This window comes from Plasmodium brasilianum (assembly GCF_023973825.1).
Source record: "Plasmodium brasilianum strain Bolivian I chromosome Unknown PB_00_01, whole genome shotgun sequence".
Taxonomy (NCBI): domain Eukaryota; phylum Apicomplexa; class Aconoidasida; order Haemosporida; family Plasmodiidae; genus Plasmodium; species Plasmodium brasilianum.
In genome coordinates this window covers 145,001-162,824 of record NW_027122924.1, presented here as the reverse complement: position 1 = coordinate 162,824, position 17,824 = coordinate 145,001, and the positions used below count along the sequence as shown (strand labels likewise).

The 17,824-nt window shown below is 32.7% G+C and overlaps 3 protein-coding genes and 1 pseudogene across 4 annotated transcripts in view; 1 reads left to right on the top strand and 3 right to left on the bottom strand.

Annotated features, from left to right (window-relative positions):
* Positions 1 to 953: 953 nt before the first annotated feature.
* MKS88_000030 lies at positions 954 to 1,501 on the bottom strand (annotated as a pseudogene). The gene is made up of 2 exons: positions 1,263 to 1,501; positions 957 to 1,053 (listed from the first exon to the last, which is right to left on the bottom strand). Coding segments are annotated over exons 1-2 (336 nt in total).
* Positions 1,502 to 1,550: 49 nt separating this feature from the next.
* Positions 1,551 to 7,634, bottom strand: MKS88_000029 (uncharacterized protein; the record flags this gene model as incomplete). The annotated part of the gene is made up of 1 exon (XM_067219509.1): positions 1,551 to 7,634. The coding sequence occupies one exon, from the start codon at positions 7,632 to 7,634 to the stop codon at positions 1,551 to 1,553; it is 6,084 nt and encodes a 2,027-aa protein (XP_067075919.1).
* Positions 7,635 to 7,714: 80 nt separating this feature from the next.
* On the top strand, positions 7,715 to 10,358 carry MKS88_000028 (uncharacterized protein; the record flags this gene model as incomplete). The annotated part of the gene is made up of 5 exons (XM_067219498.1): positions 7,715 to 7,771; positions 8,257 to 8,280; positions 8,432 to 8,491; positions 9,472 to 9,663; positions 10,314 to 10,358. The coding sequence occupies 5 exons, from the start codon at positions 7,715 to 7,717 to the stop codon at positions 10,356 to 10,358; spliced, it is 378 nt and encodes a 125-aa protein (XP_067075918.1).
* A 1,396-nt stretch (positions 10,359 to 11,754) lies between these two features.
* The window catches only part of MKS88_000027 (uncharacterized protein), a gene marked incomplete at both ends in the record, with an annotated part of 7,359 nt that continues 1,289 nt past the window's right edge, over positions 11,755 to 17,824 (bottom strand). The window contains one exon of the mRNA XM_067219487.1: positions 11,755 to 17,824. This exon is cut by the window's right edge and continues 172 nt beyond it. Coding sequence (XP_067075917.1) covers positions 11,755 to 17,824 — 6,070 coding nt within the window.

Below are 17,824 nucleotides of genomic sequence, written 5' to 3'. Positions count from 1 at the left end.
TTTTTTTTTTTCCTTTTTTTCTGTTTCCAAATTTTTCCCCCTTTTTGTTTTGTCGTTTGTGCATAATTCAAAGATGATAAAAATATATATATATATATATATATGTGCACATTTTACAACACAAAGATGTTCAGACATTCCTTTTTTTTAACGTTAAATTTTGTTTCGTCTTTGCGCATGATGGAGTGGTAAATGCATAATAAAATGCACATGCACACGTATATTTGTGGTGGAGGATATACCCAGCTTGCTCATGCACACACGTATATATATATATATATGTATATGGGTGTAAGTACTGTGTTTCCCCTTCTTCACGTAAAGGAGTAAACAAAGCGGCACAGTTTCCAGTTTTATATTTACTCCTACTACAAAAAAAAAAAAATATATATTCATAAAAGCAACCAAATGTTAGTTATATATAACACTGAATAATTTACATTTGTATAGGTTTCTAACCCTCCTCTTGATTAAAAGTATGTCACATTATATAACGCATAGTTTTTTACTACAAATGATCATTTATCGGTTCTTTTAATTTTACGTATTGTCTTGTGAATATGAATGAGCATTGAATAATTGACATGAACACGCACCTCATGTTTTGTAATACACTAAATGCTCAAGTTGCGCGCTGTACAGTTGAAACAGTTTGTTTGAATGCTTTTGTGAAAAAAAAAATTAGAAAAAAAAAAACTAGCTAAAAAGCTCAAAAAAAAAAAAAAAAAACTAGCTAAAAAACTAGCTAAAAAACAAAGGCAAGAGAATGGATAGAAAACAAAGAGGGCACCGTCATACCTGTGAACTCAAAACAAAAAGTGTTAAGACAAGATTACAAAATGTAGTGAAAAAATTAGTCCCTCCTTTATCTAGTTCATACCACGGACATATAGGCACTGGAGTGACCATACATGCAGCTGTGCTCATCTTCGCGCCTCTCAAACGCTCCCATGTTAATCATGATCAACATTTTTAAGATTAAGTTGTTTCCTCTTGAATTCACCTGACCTGTTAATAATATATCCTTTTCGACCACTATAGTGATGGTATCGTCTACATAAAGAACATAATTCCGAGGAAAAAAAAATAATAAAAATCAGTGAATAGGCCATTTTTTTTCATTTTCGCACGCATAATTATACTCGTACAATTCATCCAGTGCATGAAAAAAAGAGAGTGCAGCTGTTATTATTCGTAAAAATTTCGCTCGTTCGTTTGTTCGTCTGTTTGCCTGTCTGCATGTTTGCCTGTATATGTATGACCATTTTATGTGCACTTCCTTAATATTTAACCCCTTTTCAATTTCCCTTCGGTGCGACTTGAGTATTTTCTTTTTTTTCTTAACATCATTACTGCTATTACATTTATAATGATCGTTTATAAAACTACTGGCAAAGTTCTTTTTTGTATGATAAGTATGAACAATACTTTGAATTTCCCTTGTTGTCATGTTCAGGCAGAAATATAGAGGAACAGCGATTATAATTCTGTTTTGAACCATTTCTGCACCTATTTTACACCCATTTTGCACCTTTTTTTTTTTTTTTTTCCTAAACAAGATTTCTTTTTTGTGAACGAAACAATTTAACAATCGAAAAAGCTATCTTGTCAGTATCATCATTCGACTTCATCAAATTATACGCCATATGTCTTATGTAGTTACTATATAAACAGTTATCTTGGCAAAAAAATTGTGCTATTTTAAAAAATTCAATGTTATATTTTAAAAAATATTTTTCCCTATTTTTCCTTTTCCTTTTATCATTCAGATATGCATTCATTAATTTTCTCTTATCTGTTGTAGTTATAGGTTCTTCTGAATTGGGGTATACATCCCCGTTTTTTACGTTCTTCAAATAGCAGTAGTATGATTCATCAAAATTTAAAATTTCTACTTGGCTTCTATCTCTTTGTGCATTTTCCTTATGCACAGCCAATGCCGCATTATCATTATTGCAATTTCCAGTTCTATTTCCATCTCTATTGTTATAACTATTACTATTATTTTCCCTATTACCATCTATGCACTTATTTTTATTGCTACTTCTTTCCTGGGCTCCTCTCTTCCAGAATGTCTTGTTATAAATTGTGTTGTCGCCTCGCTTAACATCACTATCAGAATGGTTATCAACATAGGGACTACTATGCGTACCCTCACTATTACGCCCCTCACATCCATCAAAGTAATTATTATAATTTCTTACTTGAACTCCTTCACTAGACCTACCAAGAGAACTTCTGACTGACGTAACTCGGTTCCGCGCGTGAGATTCCACATAGCCATTGTACAAATTGTGAAAAACAGGCTTTGTTTGACTTCTATTACTGATCGCTTCTTCATTCATGTTGTGTTCATGTTTTTGTCTATCACTAAGGGAGTTGATTGAACACTTATTTATGTAACTGCTTCCTTCATATTCATTTAACAGCACTACTTCGTTAAAGAGGTATTGCTTATTATTCTGTATTGGACACAGTCCTATTATTTTTGTTTCCTTTTTGTTACCCCCTCTTTCCAATTCTTCCTCTTCTTTAATTTCTACCTTCTGATTATCCTCCTTTTTCATCGCCTCTACTTTTATTTTTAACAGTTTTTTTAAAACAGTGTTATTTATTTTTAGATGATTTTTTTTTTTTTTTTTTTTTCCCTCTGCATTCTCATCATTTTCATCATTGTTATCACTTTTATCCTTATCCTGCTTATACTGTTCATTCTGCTCATCCTGAGCATCCACCCTTGCCTGCTCCTGCTGTCTAATGTGCCTCATCGCAGATCCTTCACAGTCAGTACTACTGTTCGTAAAGCTTCTTATATTTTTAGACTTTAAATTTTCATATTCATTTTCTTTCAGGGAACGATTTTTATTGTTTAAGAAATATTCCCTTCTTGTTCTACTGCTATTTGACTTCTGATTACAAAACATATCTTCTTTATACGTCATTTGTTTTTCCTTCTTTTCCTCCTTATTTCTTATTTCGTCTCCTTTTTCCCTGTATACGCGTGTGTGTATAATATGTCTCTCGTTATGCATATCCTTTTGAGGGCTATAAGAGATGACAACACTCGGAACACCGTTACCCTCAGAATTATGGAAGCAGTTTTTAACATTAGGTTCTTCACGGGTGTGATTGATAGCTAGATTGCCATCATCATGGCTATTCTTATCAATGTCAATCTTACCATTGTCATTCTTAGCATTGCCATTTTTACCATTGTCATTCTTAGCATTGCCATTTTTACCATTGCCATTCTTACCATTTCCACTCTTATCACCGCCTCTCTTACTATTTCCACTCTTATCACCGCCTCTCTTACCATTTCCACTCTTATCACCGCCTCTCTTACCATTTCCACTCTTATCACCGCCTCTCTTACCATTTCCACTCTTATCACCGCCTCTCTTACCATTGCACCTCTTATCATCCTCCTCACCATATGGACGAAATGAAGGTCCCTTCTTATACTGGCGGTACAACTCCTTTATACATTTTATAATTACTTTTTTCTTCTCTTCGTCTTTCATATTGTCCATCATGTGCCCCATTTTATGTACATCCATATTATCATCTTTCTTCATTCCTTTGAAACAACAATTTCCCAGTATATCTAGAAATTCTTTATAAGTAATCATACTACTACCACAGTGGTATACCTCCTTGTTCTCTCCTTTCATACTGTTATTTCCTTTAATATTCTCTCCTTTATTATATATCTGTACATCCTTTTTTTCATTTTTTATATTTTTCCTGACCTTGTTCATGTAGGTGGAAAAAGTGAAATTGTCTCTAAAACTGTAGGACGTATCAGAAAAAGTAGAAGCTAAATAGTTAGTCCATTCTACACCTTTGTCCTCTCCCCTCATACTATTATTACTGCTACCTCTACTACTACTGCTTCTACTATTGTAACTACTGCACGTATGCTTAGATCTTCTGCACTCCGCTTGTGTTACATCTCTTCTATTTCTAGGATCAATATTGCCAATACTGCCAATACCGCTAATACCATCAACGCCGCCATCATTGCAAAATGCCGATTCACGATCCACAATTTTAGTTCTATTCGAGCGAAAGGGACTATCGCCTTCCGCTGTTTGTCTACATGCAGATGATGGAATGAAGGTCCCCCTTCTCATATTGCTCGCTTGACAACCTTGGGGTTCTTTATATATATCACTGTCCCTTTTTAAAATAAATTTATTCTCTTCCTTATGTATGGGATAAGAACATACGTAACACTTTGTATCTGTAGAAGAATTGTGGTTCTCCATACATGTTATAGGGGTTATTGATAAATTTAAATTTTGACTACTACTTGTTTGTTTCTTGCTAACAGTAACAGGGATAACATCTTGTCCCTTGGTTCCATTTCTTTCCACGTTGTCGTTACTATTATTATACCTATTATTAATACTATTTAAAGGAAGGATGTATTTATTTTTTCTTTCTCTATTTATATATTTTATTTTTTTTTTATGTGTTTCATTATCGAAAGAAGAAGGAATGATATGATTTTCAAAAAAGGTACTTTCTTCATTAGGCACAAAATGTAGCTGAGAACTCTTCGTTAATTCATTTGATACATCAAGGATTACATTATTTCTCTTATTACTACACATATATGGTAAAAAATTTTTACGTTCATATATATTGTCCCTTAAATAATTATGTGCGCTTTTGTTTTTCTTGCCTTCTACTACATCTCTTACGAATGTGGATGCTGCTTGCTCCTCACAACTGCTTACTCTTCCTCTAGACGAGAATATCCTATTATACTTTGTCATCTTCTTGTCTTCCCCTTCGTCCCTATAATGATTATTCATTGCATTATGGGAAATATTACTATCACATTTATCACTTGAGGAGGACACATGGCTATCGGAATTGCGATTACTCGTGCGTGCACTACAGATTGTATTATCATATGAACATAATTCGTTCCTTATATTTTTTAAATCATCTCTGTTACGCAATTTATGACGCAGTTTATTACTCAATGCATTACTCAATGTATTACTCAATTTATTACGCAATTTTTTATGTAATCCTTTGCTTAATTTTTCTTTTTTCTTTTTTTTTTCTTTATTGGTTTCGTTTTCCATGGAACAGCCCAAAATTGCCATCTCATTGTAATCCTCACTCTGTTTACTTTTTAAAAATCTCTTTATATTTTTCGTTCCTGCACCATCATAAGTACCTGCATCTGATAAATAGTAGCTATACTCGTGTTTACCAAAGTTAATGGTAGGATTTTTTTCTAAAAATCTACTAGGGAGGGTTGACGTCATATTCCTACTGCTCTTCTTATGCATTACATTTCTACCTTTTTGCTTCCCTACCTTTAAACGATTTTTTACATTATCACATTCAAACATATCTTTATATGCATCTTCATATTTGTCATCATATACATATGCATGTGTATCTTCATACGTATCTTCATATGTGTCTTCATCGTGGTCAAGCTTTTCCACATTTGGATGGCTATAAAATTGTTTGTTTCTTCCATAACGCATATGGCGTTTATCCGAATTCCTGGGCTTATCAAACTTATAACTCTTTTCCAATTCATCTCTCTTTCTCATATACCATAGAATAGGAGAACGATTTTTTTCCATAGGACGACATTTTCCCCTTAAACTGTTGTGATCCTTCGAATGAGCACTTACACCATCTAACTCTGTTTCTTCGTCCGTATGTTCCACTTTCACTGCATCTACATCTAAGCATGCCACTTCCACTTCGTCTGGCTCTTCATGGTCTATCTCCACATCTGCTTCTTCACCAGAAATAACCCCTTTTTTATGGTTTTCATAAGAATGGCCCCCTTCAGAGTAACTACAGGCACTACAGTTTTCTAGAATATTTTTCTTTATCGTCCTTTTCTTTTTCCTCTTCATCTTTTTGTAGTAGTTGCATAGGTAAATTTTCCTTTGAGTAGTAAACAGTTCTACACTATCATCTGTGCATGAATTTTCGCTTTCTGTATTAGTAACAGTTACAAAGGAGGATGATGATAAGTTGACTGTCACTGAGTCTTTTGACGATTTGATAAAGGTTCCAAAATCATTGTTTTTTTCAGAATAGCTTTGAACAGTTTCATCTTTAGACGATATTGACAAATAGGATGATCTCTTTGCGTGAGTAGTTGTATGCGTAGCAGTACGAGTAATAGAATCAGCAAGTCGTTCTTTTTTTCCCTCCGCTTCAATCTCTTTTATCTTTTTCCTCCCCATTTGATTCTTTTCCCCCCTTTTTTTTTCTTCTTCAAACTGCTTTATCTTTTTTTTCATATTTTTTTCTATTTCCATTAATTTTATAAAATTGCTGTTGTAAGCACCTCTACCTATAGAGTATATGCTTACATTTTTTAAGTAATTCATTTTATCCTTTTTTAAAATTTCTTCTTCATTTATTCTTTTTTTTCCCCCTCTATTAAAATTAGCAATATCATAGGGACTATTTCCCCCCACACACATTTCACGTTTCTTAGCCCTATCAAACAAGGTTATTTCTTCCCCCATTTGGTAATTTCTATCCCAATCAAACGTGGTTACCTCCTCTTTACTGTGTCCCTCTGCACAGTTAATATATTCAGTATTGTCTATTTTATCTACTTGGTCTACTTCGTTCACTATGTCCGTCTTACCCAACTTCTTGTCAACACTTTCATTCTGAATAGCCTCCAACTCCTTTTCCTCACTGGCAAAATTATGCATGGGTAATTTGCTCCTATCACCATTTATAACATACAGATTATTAATTTTGCAGTTTACAAAATTTCGAAATAAATCATTTAAGTTATCCCGTACTTCTTTAGATACATTTTGAAAATCGTCATTATTATTTGACATTTTTATAGAAACTATATCATCACTACTAGTAGTTTTTTCCCGTTTATTATAGTCCTCTTTCTTAATATTACTCTCTAACTCATTATTCACTAGTATTGCTTCACTTTTAGCTTCATTCCTTTGAATGCTCCCATTTCTAAGTTTATCCCTTGCTTCTTGTTTACCCCTAGATATGCATCTACTACTTTTACAAGTTACACCTTTTAACGTACCCAATATACGATTCGTTTTCATACTATGACACGGTATATCATCAACATGCATAATTTCTTTCTTCTTATTTATGAGAAGAAGCTTTGTATTTACTACACTTTCTATTAATTTATTTTGCAAGTTAGATCTACTCCCATTTGTGGACCTGCGTTTAGTCGCACTGGGACGCTTCTCAGCGGCATCGGTACATTCGACATCGCCAAGAATATTAATGCGTTCAGAATTATTAACGTGTTCAGAATTTTTAGCACATTCAACATTTTTGCCATTTTTATTACCTGCAACAACTGCAGTAGCCGCAGTAACCGCAGTAGCCGCAGTAGCCGCAGTAGCCGCATTAACCGCAGTAGCCGCATTAACCGCAGTAGCCGCATTAACCGCAGTAGCCACAGTAACCGCAGCAACTGACCTGCTGTTTTCCCCCTTATTATTGGTGTTCTCCTTAGAAGTCTTATGGTTCAGAAATAAATTTTTTATTTTCTTTGTCTCTCTCGTTTTCATCAGTCTGTTTTTATGTTTTTCTAGTGACTCTTCTAGTCTCTGTTTTATTCTCTCTAGATTGCTCATTCTACTCGCTCAAAAAATGTAAAGAAATCATACACACATATGTGTTCTTTGCACCAGCAGTCCTTGAGATTTATGGTAACATGGATAGCGCTAGATATAGCGATAGAGGCACTGGTAGAGTCAACGGAAGATACACAGTAAGAGACAACATAGGAGAGAGAGAACTCCCCATATGAAAATTAAAAGAATACTTTAATTAGCCAAATGAATAACAGTGAGGAACAAAAACGTAGATCGTTCTGAAGTCCTACAGGTGATAGTACGCACATGTGTGCACTTTTTACGCCTACAAAAAAAAAAAAAAAAAAAAAACATACACACATATATATATATATATATATATATATATATATACATACACATGTTGTCGTTAGATTATTTCTCTGTTTGCTTCCTCTTTTTTTTTCTCCTTACCAATATAGAGAAGCGAGATAACTTAACGTGGTAGCAAGTAGCATATAAATAAAACAAAACAATACAGAATGATATAAAACAAAATAAAAAAGGAGTGCCTATCCATTCAGAAAATTACTAAAAACTTATCAACTAGGTTAAATTTTCAATTCACTTCACTTCTCTTCCCTTCTCCTCCCTTCTCTTCTTTTGTTTTCTGTTTTGACAGGAACACTCGCACGAAGAGCATCATGTAATTACGAAACGAAGGAGTAAATCATTTAAGTTTTAATTATAAAGTTATATTATAATTTTTCTCTTTTTGTTCTTTTTCCTATTTTGTTTTTTTACCTTTTCTCCTTTTTCTTTTGCTGTTATTTTCTTTTTTTATTTTCACTCTTCAGAGTAAAAAGGACAAATCCCAGAGAGATAGGGACGGGTTAAAAAAGGGAAGCATATACCAGGTTAAAAATACAAGACATAAAACGAAGAGTTCGATTGAAATGAGCTAAATAAAATGATACAGAAAGAAATTACAAAATATAATGTAGTAGTAAGTTACAATAATGCAGAGAGAAGTTATATATAATAATTTAGTATAATTTATACAAAATAAACAAATTAAACCGAGGAGTAAAACAGAAAAATGAATAAAGACATACAACGAGTAAAACAAACTTTATGTTACTCGTATACACATGTTCATATAGTCAATAAGAAACAAAAGTGGCGATTTTATTATGAACAATTCAGAATTTGTTAAGCTTCGTATTTTTTTTTTTTTTTTTTTTTTATTTATTTTGTCGCACAAGTGTATATATATATATATACATATATACATATATACATATATACATATACATATATATACATATACATATATATACATATACAAATATATACATATACACTTATATACATATACACATATATACATATATATACATATACATATATATACATATACATATATTTCCGTACGTTACTTCATGTGTAGTCCTTGCGCGTATTAGTGTAATCCTAACTTAATGATATACATACCTCTGTACGTATTTGTGTTCCTGTGTTGCATTTTAAAATAAATTTTTGCTCTTTTTGCGTGTACATGTTTTATTTTTTTTTTTCCTTTTTTTATTTCTTTTTTTCGTATTTTTATTTTTGTTTTCTTTTTTGCACCTGTCTGCATTAGCCTAACAAGATTTCCACATTTCTATTTTTTTTCTGTCTGAAATTTTAAAGAACAAACAAAAAAAAAAAAAAAAAAATACAGTCATTCGATCTTATGTATGCAGAGTTTTCTTTTGTTAGTATCTCCCAAGAATAAGAGATAAAGTGAAAAATGGCAATAAATACTAACAAAAAAATAAAAAAAATTTGGGGGTTATGAAGGAATAAACAAATAAAAATTATTAAACTCTTCTGTAATATTACTTACCATTTTAAGCAAAAAAAAAAAAAAAAAAATACAATCATAAGGCTCTCTTTCCACCATGTTATGACGTTCAAATGTGAAGTTTCTTGGTTCCATAAATTCCTCTTAAAAAAAGGGGTTGCGAAGGAGGCAGCGCAGGATGTAGCAGTGGATGTCGAACATGAGGAAGCAGATGGGACGACAAATATTGCGGCAAGCATGGTGGTATGCAAAAAATCCATTTTAAAGCCTCAATAGACAAGTTGGTTTCTCAAAAGGACAAAACGATTTAATGAAATCAAATTTTATGGAAAAAATTTTCTTACATTTAAGCAGTACTCTTTAAGCTAAATGGGTGTTTATTACTATTCCCCACTGTTCTCGTTATTTTACTGTATTGTATATTATGGTATTCTATTTTATTCCATTTTATTCTATTTCATTCTATTTCATTATACTTCATTATACTTCATTATATTTCATTATATTTCATTATATTTCACTCTATTTCATTCTATTTCAATATATTTCATTATATTTCATTATATTTCATTATATTTCATTCCATTTCATTCTATTTCATTCTATTTCATTATATTTCATTCTATTTCATTATATTTCATTCTATTTCATTCTATTTCATTATATTTCATTCTATTTCAATATATTTCATTATATTTCATTATATTTCAATATATTTCATTATATTTTATTATATTTTTTTTTTTTTTCCTTTTTTTACCTATTTGTACATAAATCATGTTTCATGCTTAAGCATATCCGGTTATATATTATCATAACATATTTCATTTGGACCCATCTACACACACCCTTGCAATTGTCTTATTTTTTACCCCATACTACTGTTCCTTCAGTTGAAAAGGACAAAGGAGGAAAATCCATTGTTGCAGTACACTTGATTAACTAGCAAACAATTCGCTTAGAAAAAATTACAACAACCTTTCCATACATACAGGTAAAAGCATATATACGAATAATGTACGAGTATATATGAATATGTGCATGTACACGTACCCTTATGAGTGATGTAAAACTGGAAATGCAATATGAACATAGAAACAGCTGTCGTATCCCACACAAAATCGATACGAAAAACTTGTGACAACATGAAATACTACTTAGAATTGCTCACAGGAAAGCTATTCGTGAGAAGACAAAAAAAAAAAAAAAAAAAATATATTTTTTTAAAAAAAGAAAAAGGAAAGGAATAATAAGGAGAAGAATTCCGCATAATAAGAACTCTGTTATATTTATAAATTAATTTTTTTTTTTTTTTATAAAAATGCTAACCGTTCTTATAGCATGATAAAATTAATCCAATTTAATGATACAACGAATGTTTTAAAAAGTAGAGAATCTGTTTTATTTGTTCATTTGTTTGTTTGTTCATTTGTTTGTTTGTTCATTTGTTTGTTTGTTCATTTGTTTGTTTGTTCATTTGTTCATTTGTTTGTTCATTTGTTTGTTTGTTTGTTTGTTTGTTTGTTTGTTTGTTTGTTCATTTGTTTGTTTGTTTGTTTGTTCATTTGTTTGTTCATTTGTTTGTGTGTTTATTTTATTTTTTTTTTTTTCCCCTTACCCCTCCCCATTTATTTTACGTGCAATAAATTTTAAGCGCTTAAGATCTCACAACTCGGAAGTAATAAATCAAATAGTACACTTTTTACGACCATTTTATGTATTCCCATTTTACATGTATAAAGCTAAGCACATGTATTAACTTACCAAAGGCGGATGTTTAAGACACGTGTAACAAAAGAATATTTCCGCTTCTTACAAACGTTGAAGGAGTGCCTGTTGACCTATTTTAGATGAATTACCCCAATTGAAAAATGAGAAATGAAAAGTTCGTTAAGTTATATAAAAGGAAAAAAAAAAAAAAACAAAGCATATATATATATATATATATTTATATATAGTCAGTCATACACATACAAATGTATAGATTGATGGCATAAATAAATATAAAGCGCACATGTGCCTACGCACACACATGCTAGCGCGTAAAAAAAAAAAAAAAATAATTCAAATGTAGAAAAGTATTACAAAGATACGTGTCTCAAATGATATAAACTTTCAAAAACAAAGTTAAAACATATATTGCGCAAAATGAACAGAATTCAAATGTGTGCACAAAGTTATTGACCCACTGTTATACTCATTTTTATACCTACATTTACGCCGACTCTTATGCCCAAATCTTAACCCACTCTACCAACTCATCCACTCATCTACTCATCCACTCATCTACTCATCTACTCATCTACTCCTCTACTCATCTACTCCTCTACTCATCTACTCATTTTTGTTTAAAAAGCTAAAGTTCAAGCCTGGCGAATAGTCAACACAAAAACCGTCATCATCATTAGAAAAATATTTATTTTCAAAGGAAAAGTTATCATAACAAGAGGAATTATTATTTAAAGCAGTACTTCGGAATACACTATTTTCCATCGCCCACTTATCAGTAGTGTCTTCCTCCTCATTTTCGGGTACATTGCAATTGAATAAAGACAAGGAAGAGGATGATAATAGTAACGCACTGTTATTATTATTATTTGTATTACCATTATTTGTATTACCATTATTTGTATTACTTTCCAAAAAGGTATGGTAGCCATCTTTCATAAAATCGAAAAAGGGTATCTTGTTTTTACCCAGATGACTATTACTATTATGCCCTTTCTCATTCACATGGTTGACATACATACTGTCTTCATACACACTACTTCCATATCTACTGTTTCCATAAGCACTGTTATAAAACAAATTATCGTCATACATGTATCTCCCTACATCACATCCCTTTCCATCATACGAATCGACAAGCACATTTCCTCCGCTTTGTGCAAACACATCATTCGTTAAAAAATTTGACTTGGAGTTGTTTTTATCATTTGTAGCATTACTTGTAGCAGTAGCGCCTGCATTAATAGTATCAGTACCAGTACCAGCTCCAGTAACTGCATCGCTGTTAACAAAGAGATTTCTTTCATCTACAGATGCACTGACAGCGTTTACGTAATTATCTGCATCCTCATTTATATGTGTATCTATACTATCAAAGTTGTTATCACTGAAAATTCCTTTTTCCTGCATAATGGTACAATGTAGTACGCTATCATTAGCATAAAAATTATTAGTTTCATCTTTGTCCAAAATTTTGTCTTTATTCATAATATTACTTTTGTTCATAATATTGTCTTTATTCATAATATTACCCTTATTATTATTATTATTATTAAAAAAAAAAGGATTGTTCGCTCCGCCAGTCGTACCTGTGTTTGTGTTATTTGATATGGACGACGTTTCGAAATTGTTCATGCGGTAAAAAAAGAAATCTTTTGTGTCAAGTTTGTTCAAATAACTATTCTGACTATTTCGGCTGTTCTGACTATTCTGATTGTTCTGACTATTCTGACTGTTCTGACTATTCCGGCTGTTCTGACTATTCTGATTGTTCTGACTATTCCGGCTGTTTTGACTATTCTGATTGTTCTGACTATTCCGGCTGTTCTGACTATTCCGGCTGTTCTGACTATTCTGATTGTTCTGACTATTCTGATTGTTCTGACTATTATGGCTATTCTGACTATTCTTGTTATTCTCGTTATGCTCATCCACTCCAGAACAACCCACTGACAATAAACAGTTCAGGTCTATATCATATATTCTATTCTTACCTGCCCTCATCCAAACGCTATTATTTGTAGCTTTATCCCTAACTATGTCCACAAACGGAATTGCATTTTTTTCCTTTTTCAAATTTTTATCATACGTCAGTACGTGATCCTTACTCTTTACAGAGTCTACTATTTTGGGATCTCCTATGTTGACAATAGGAATATTATTCTTTTTTTCATTTTGCGCATTTCCACTAGCTTCTGCTTCTTTACCTATACTACTCTCTTCCCTTTTAACGTAAGAAGCAATATGATTAAAAGAATTATTCTTTATGTCTTTTCTATCATTGACATTATAACAATCCCTATTATCAATTCTTTTATTATTCATTATAGATACAACACTCGGAATTTTATAATTATAACAAAATGCGTTACTGTCATCCTCTTCTTCTTCTCCTTCTTTTCTGTTCGTCCTGTTTGAATATATAAAACTTTTTGTTTCGTCATACAACTCCAAAATATTGTAATTTGAAAAATGTTCATTCTCTTCCTTACTGTTATTGTAAAAACAGGGGTTGGTCTGCTCCTCTTCTATTTCTTTTATGTACTTATTGTCATTGTTATAAGCGTATATTTCTTCTTTCACTCTATTCTGGCCACCCCCGCTCCTACCACCACTAACTTTTACACTTACAGCGGTACCACTACTACCACTACCATATTCACTTACCATCATATTTGATCGATCATTATTGTAATTCCTCACATGCTTATTTTCCTCATAGACTACATCCGTAAGTATATTTCCATTGGTACCTATTTCTACACTCCCTTTATAAGAATTTGCATTTCCCCCGTTCTGTGCAATTCTATCATTTAATAAACTCATTAAAATATTACTATTCGTATTTGTAACGAATGTGGACATGTGGAGTGTATCACCCACTAGGTTGGAAGAATTACCGATTTGACTGGAAGCATTACCGACTTGATTGGAAGAATTACCGATTTGACTGGAAGCATTACCGATTTGACTGGAAGCATTACCGACTTCATTGGAAGCATTACCGACTTCATTGGAAGCATTACCGACTTCATTGGAAGCATTACCGACTTCATTGGAAGCATTATCCCTATTCTTGTAACTATGAATAACCCCAGCAACAGCGTTAAAGACGCTATTAATAATACTTTCATCATTTCGTGTACAGATAGAATCTTTCCTGTCATAAGTCTTCTTCTGATAATCTATTGTTTCTCTTTCCTCATAGTAGTAACTATTCTCCTTGTTGTTAAGGTTTATATCACTAACCCGAGTGGCACTGCTATTCTTATCAGTCCTCGCGCTGCTATTCTCCTCGTCATTCCTAAAGTTGTACCTACTCGATTCATTCTCATTGCTGTTACTACTACCATTATGAATATCATCACTGCTACGTTTGTTTATCTTACCATAGTTTATATCTCTGCCGATCACACTTCCTCCGTTCAAATAACTCCTGTTCGAACCACCATTATTGTCGGCACCTGCTAAACAGGAACAGTCATCATTCTTGATAGTAAACCCTCTATTGCTTTTTTCACATGCAACATGTACATCATTTCCATTTGCGTGCACAAAAGGTCCATTATTTATATTTAAATGGTTCATATATTTTATGAGCCCCTTTAGATGGTTTCTTTTATTCATATCATCGCTACCATTCCACTTGTTGTTATTAAATGCACCACTTACATATTCATTATTTTCAGATACAAATATTTTGTCAAAATTCTCATAGCTTACTTCTTTCATTATATTATTCCCACATTTTATGTGCTTCCTCGATTGTTCCTCCTTATTACAAACATCATTAACTAAGTCATCATAGTTTACACAGTTTACACACTTTACATGGTTCATATTGTTGATCATGGGTTTATATTCTAATACAGATGATATATCATTATCTAATATTTCTTTTTCGAAATTATATATGGCTGGATTGTTCTTAATGTCCTCCATGTTCAACTTATTCTCGCTTTCTCTTTCCTCCTCTTCGTTTCTCTTCCTATAAGTATCATCACTTCGATAGGATTTTTCCTCCATCGTATTTCTCTTCTCCTCCATCATATTGTGCTGTTCTTCCATTTCTCTGTGTTCCTCCCCCTGTGAGTACCTTTCATTACAGCTGTTTCCCTTCCCCTCTGCTTGATTTCCATCATCTATCAGACTAATAGTTGCATTCCTTCCATCTCCCATAGATTTACAATATATTATACTCTCATTCGTTTTACTCCTTTTTAAAGTGCTACTCTCATCACAATGCTCTTCTACTCCTTCTTCATTTGTTTGACTTTCATATTTGTATGCACTCCCTAATTCGTTACCATCAGTGATATTATTATCTGTGGTATGCAAACTGTTCTTAATTTTTTCCTTTTCATTTAGATATGTACTAAAACTCCCAAAGAACTGCTGCTTCGTCTTTTCACTTTCCACATTCATATAATAATTAAAACTTTCAGTGTTCTCGAATGGTTTCTTCATACTGTCAACGTTGGATTTGGTATTTGACGCTATACTACTATCATAGAAAAGGTGCATCATGCACTTGTCGTCTTTTCTTCTCTGTCCTTTCGTTATTACTAAATCTATATCTGCATCTACATCTGCATCAGCATCTACATCTGCATCTACATCTAAATCTGAATCTAAATCTACATTTACATCCACATCTCCATCCTTTTCGCTTCCCTTTTTTAAGCCTTTTTTCACATCATTGGAAAAATTTGCTACATCCTCAGCACTTTCAGATGGAGCAATGTTCACTCTCGCATCGTCCGTAAGACTGGGATTTCCTCCAATGATACTACAACTAGTATTCATCGTCTCGTCCACTTGATTCCCCTCCTTATATGATATGAATCCCCCAGAATACTTCAACGATTTATCCATATTATAGTAGTAGTTTAAAGAGGCATTATTTTTACTCATTATGCTGAGTATATTCCCATGCCCACTTCTGTTGTTGTTATTAGTGCTAGTATCATTACCTGTTATCCTTTGCCCGCAACTTCGTGAGCTAGCACTTACTGCACAACCACCTACTGTACAACCATCTACTGCGCATTCACCTACTACGCATTCACCTACTGCGCATTCACCTACTGCGCATTCACTGCTTGTATTACTTATGGGTGCATCGCTAGTACCGATACACACACCCCTACTCCGCTTCTTACTCGAACCAGTTATCCCCTTTTCGCTGTAGTTGTACAACAGACTAAACTTTCCTTCTTCCTCTTTTTCGTTTAACTCTTCAGAGGTACGTAACGTTGACGCGGAAATGTCGTTCTTGTTCAAGTTGTTCGTAGAAAATCTGTCGTGCATTAATATATCTTTGTTCATATATACCTGATCATCTGTCATACTGCATACATTTCCTCTACTGTTAAGACAATTAGTATTAGAAATGAACTCATTTAAGTTGAACATACTCTTTTGATTTTTATTACACATATTGTAGTTAAGTAATAAACTATTTCCCGAGTTATTCACTATATCTCTATTACTACGAATATCATGTACATCATCATCATCAACAATAACATTCCCAGGAGAATTATACCAAGAAGAGCACTCTTTATTAGTATCTACCGTTAAACAATCTTTTAAACTTCTTTCTATTTTATCTAAGTTTTTCATTAGTTCATAACTTATGATATCTCGACCATTCATCTTGTTATTCCTGCTATTTACACTATTATTTGAGTTGTTATTTTCTGATCGTTCAGGGAAATTAAAAGATAAAAACGATTGCAAATTTAAAGGGGATACCATGTTTTCATCCCAATCTGCTACTGCGTTTCCATTTGAAGCCGCTACTACATTCTCATTTATGCGTCTGTTTACCATGTTTCTACTGCTACTATGCATGCTATAATTTCTATTATTGTTTGTATTAGTATGACCACTGTAGTGAACACTGATCGATCCCTTTTTCATGCTCCTTATGCCCGATCTGCTGTTAACACTTTGCGGTAAAAGACTATTCTTCTTGCTGCTGCTTCTCCCTAACAACAGGTTGTCATGATCATAAGACGAGTACTGGTTGTTACACCCACTGTTGCTTCCATTACTATTAGTTCCGCCGATATTGTTATTACCGCTGTTGTTATTGCCGCTATTATTTCCACCGTTGTTATTGTTCTTCTTGCTGCTGTTACTGGGACCAATACTTATAGCACACAATTTAGTATTTTTTAAATTTTTATGATTCAAAAAAAAATTTTCTTTTTTCTCTTTTCTATATAACAGAGGGGGGCTTATATGCTCATTCAGCAAAATATTGCAGGGGGATGAATGTCTTACTAAACTTGCTCTATTCATACTCCTCACAATGGTATTGTTCGTTTTATCGTGTCCCACAAGATTACTATTATTACTGTTCCAGTTGTTATCGCTGTTCCTGTTGTTATTATTACGATTATTAATATTACTATTGTTACTGTTAATATTATTATTGCTGTCGTTACTACTATTATTATTACCGTTACTATTGTTATATGTATTGCTCGAGTTGGAAAAAACGGATGAATATGAGCTAGTGTCATTATTATTCCTGTTAATATTTACTTCCCATAATTCACTCTTTCTTTTTGCATTCATAGGATCTAAAACTTCCCCACTACTTTCTCTTCTTATTATATCTTCATATCCTTTTATCCTATTTATCTTGGTCGGCTTTTCATTGTTT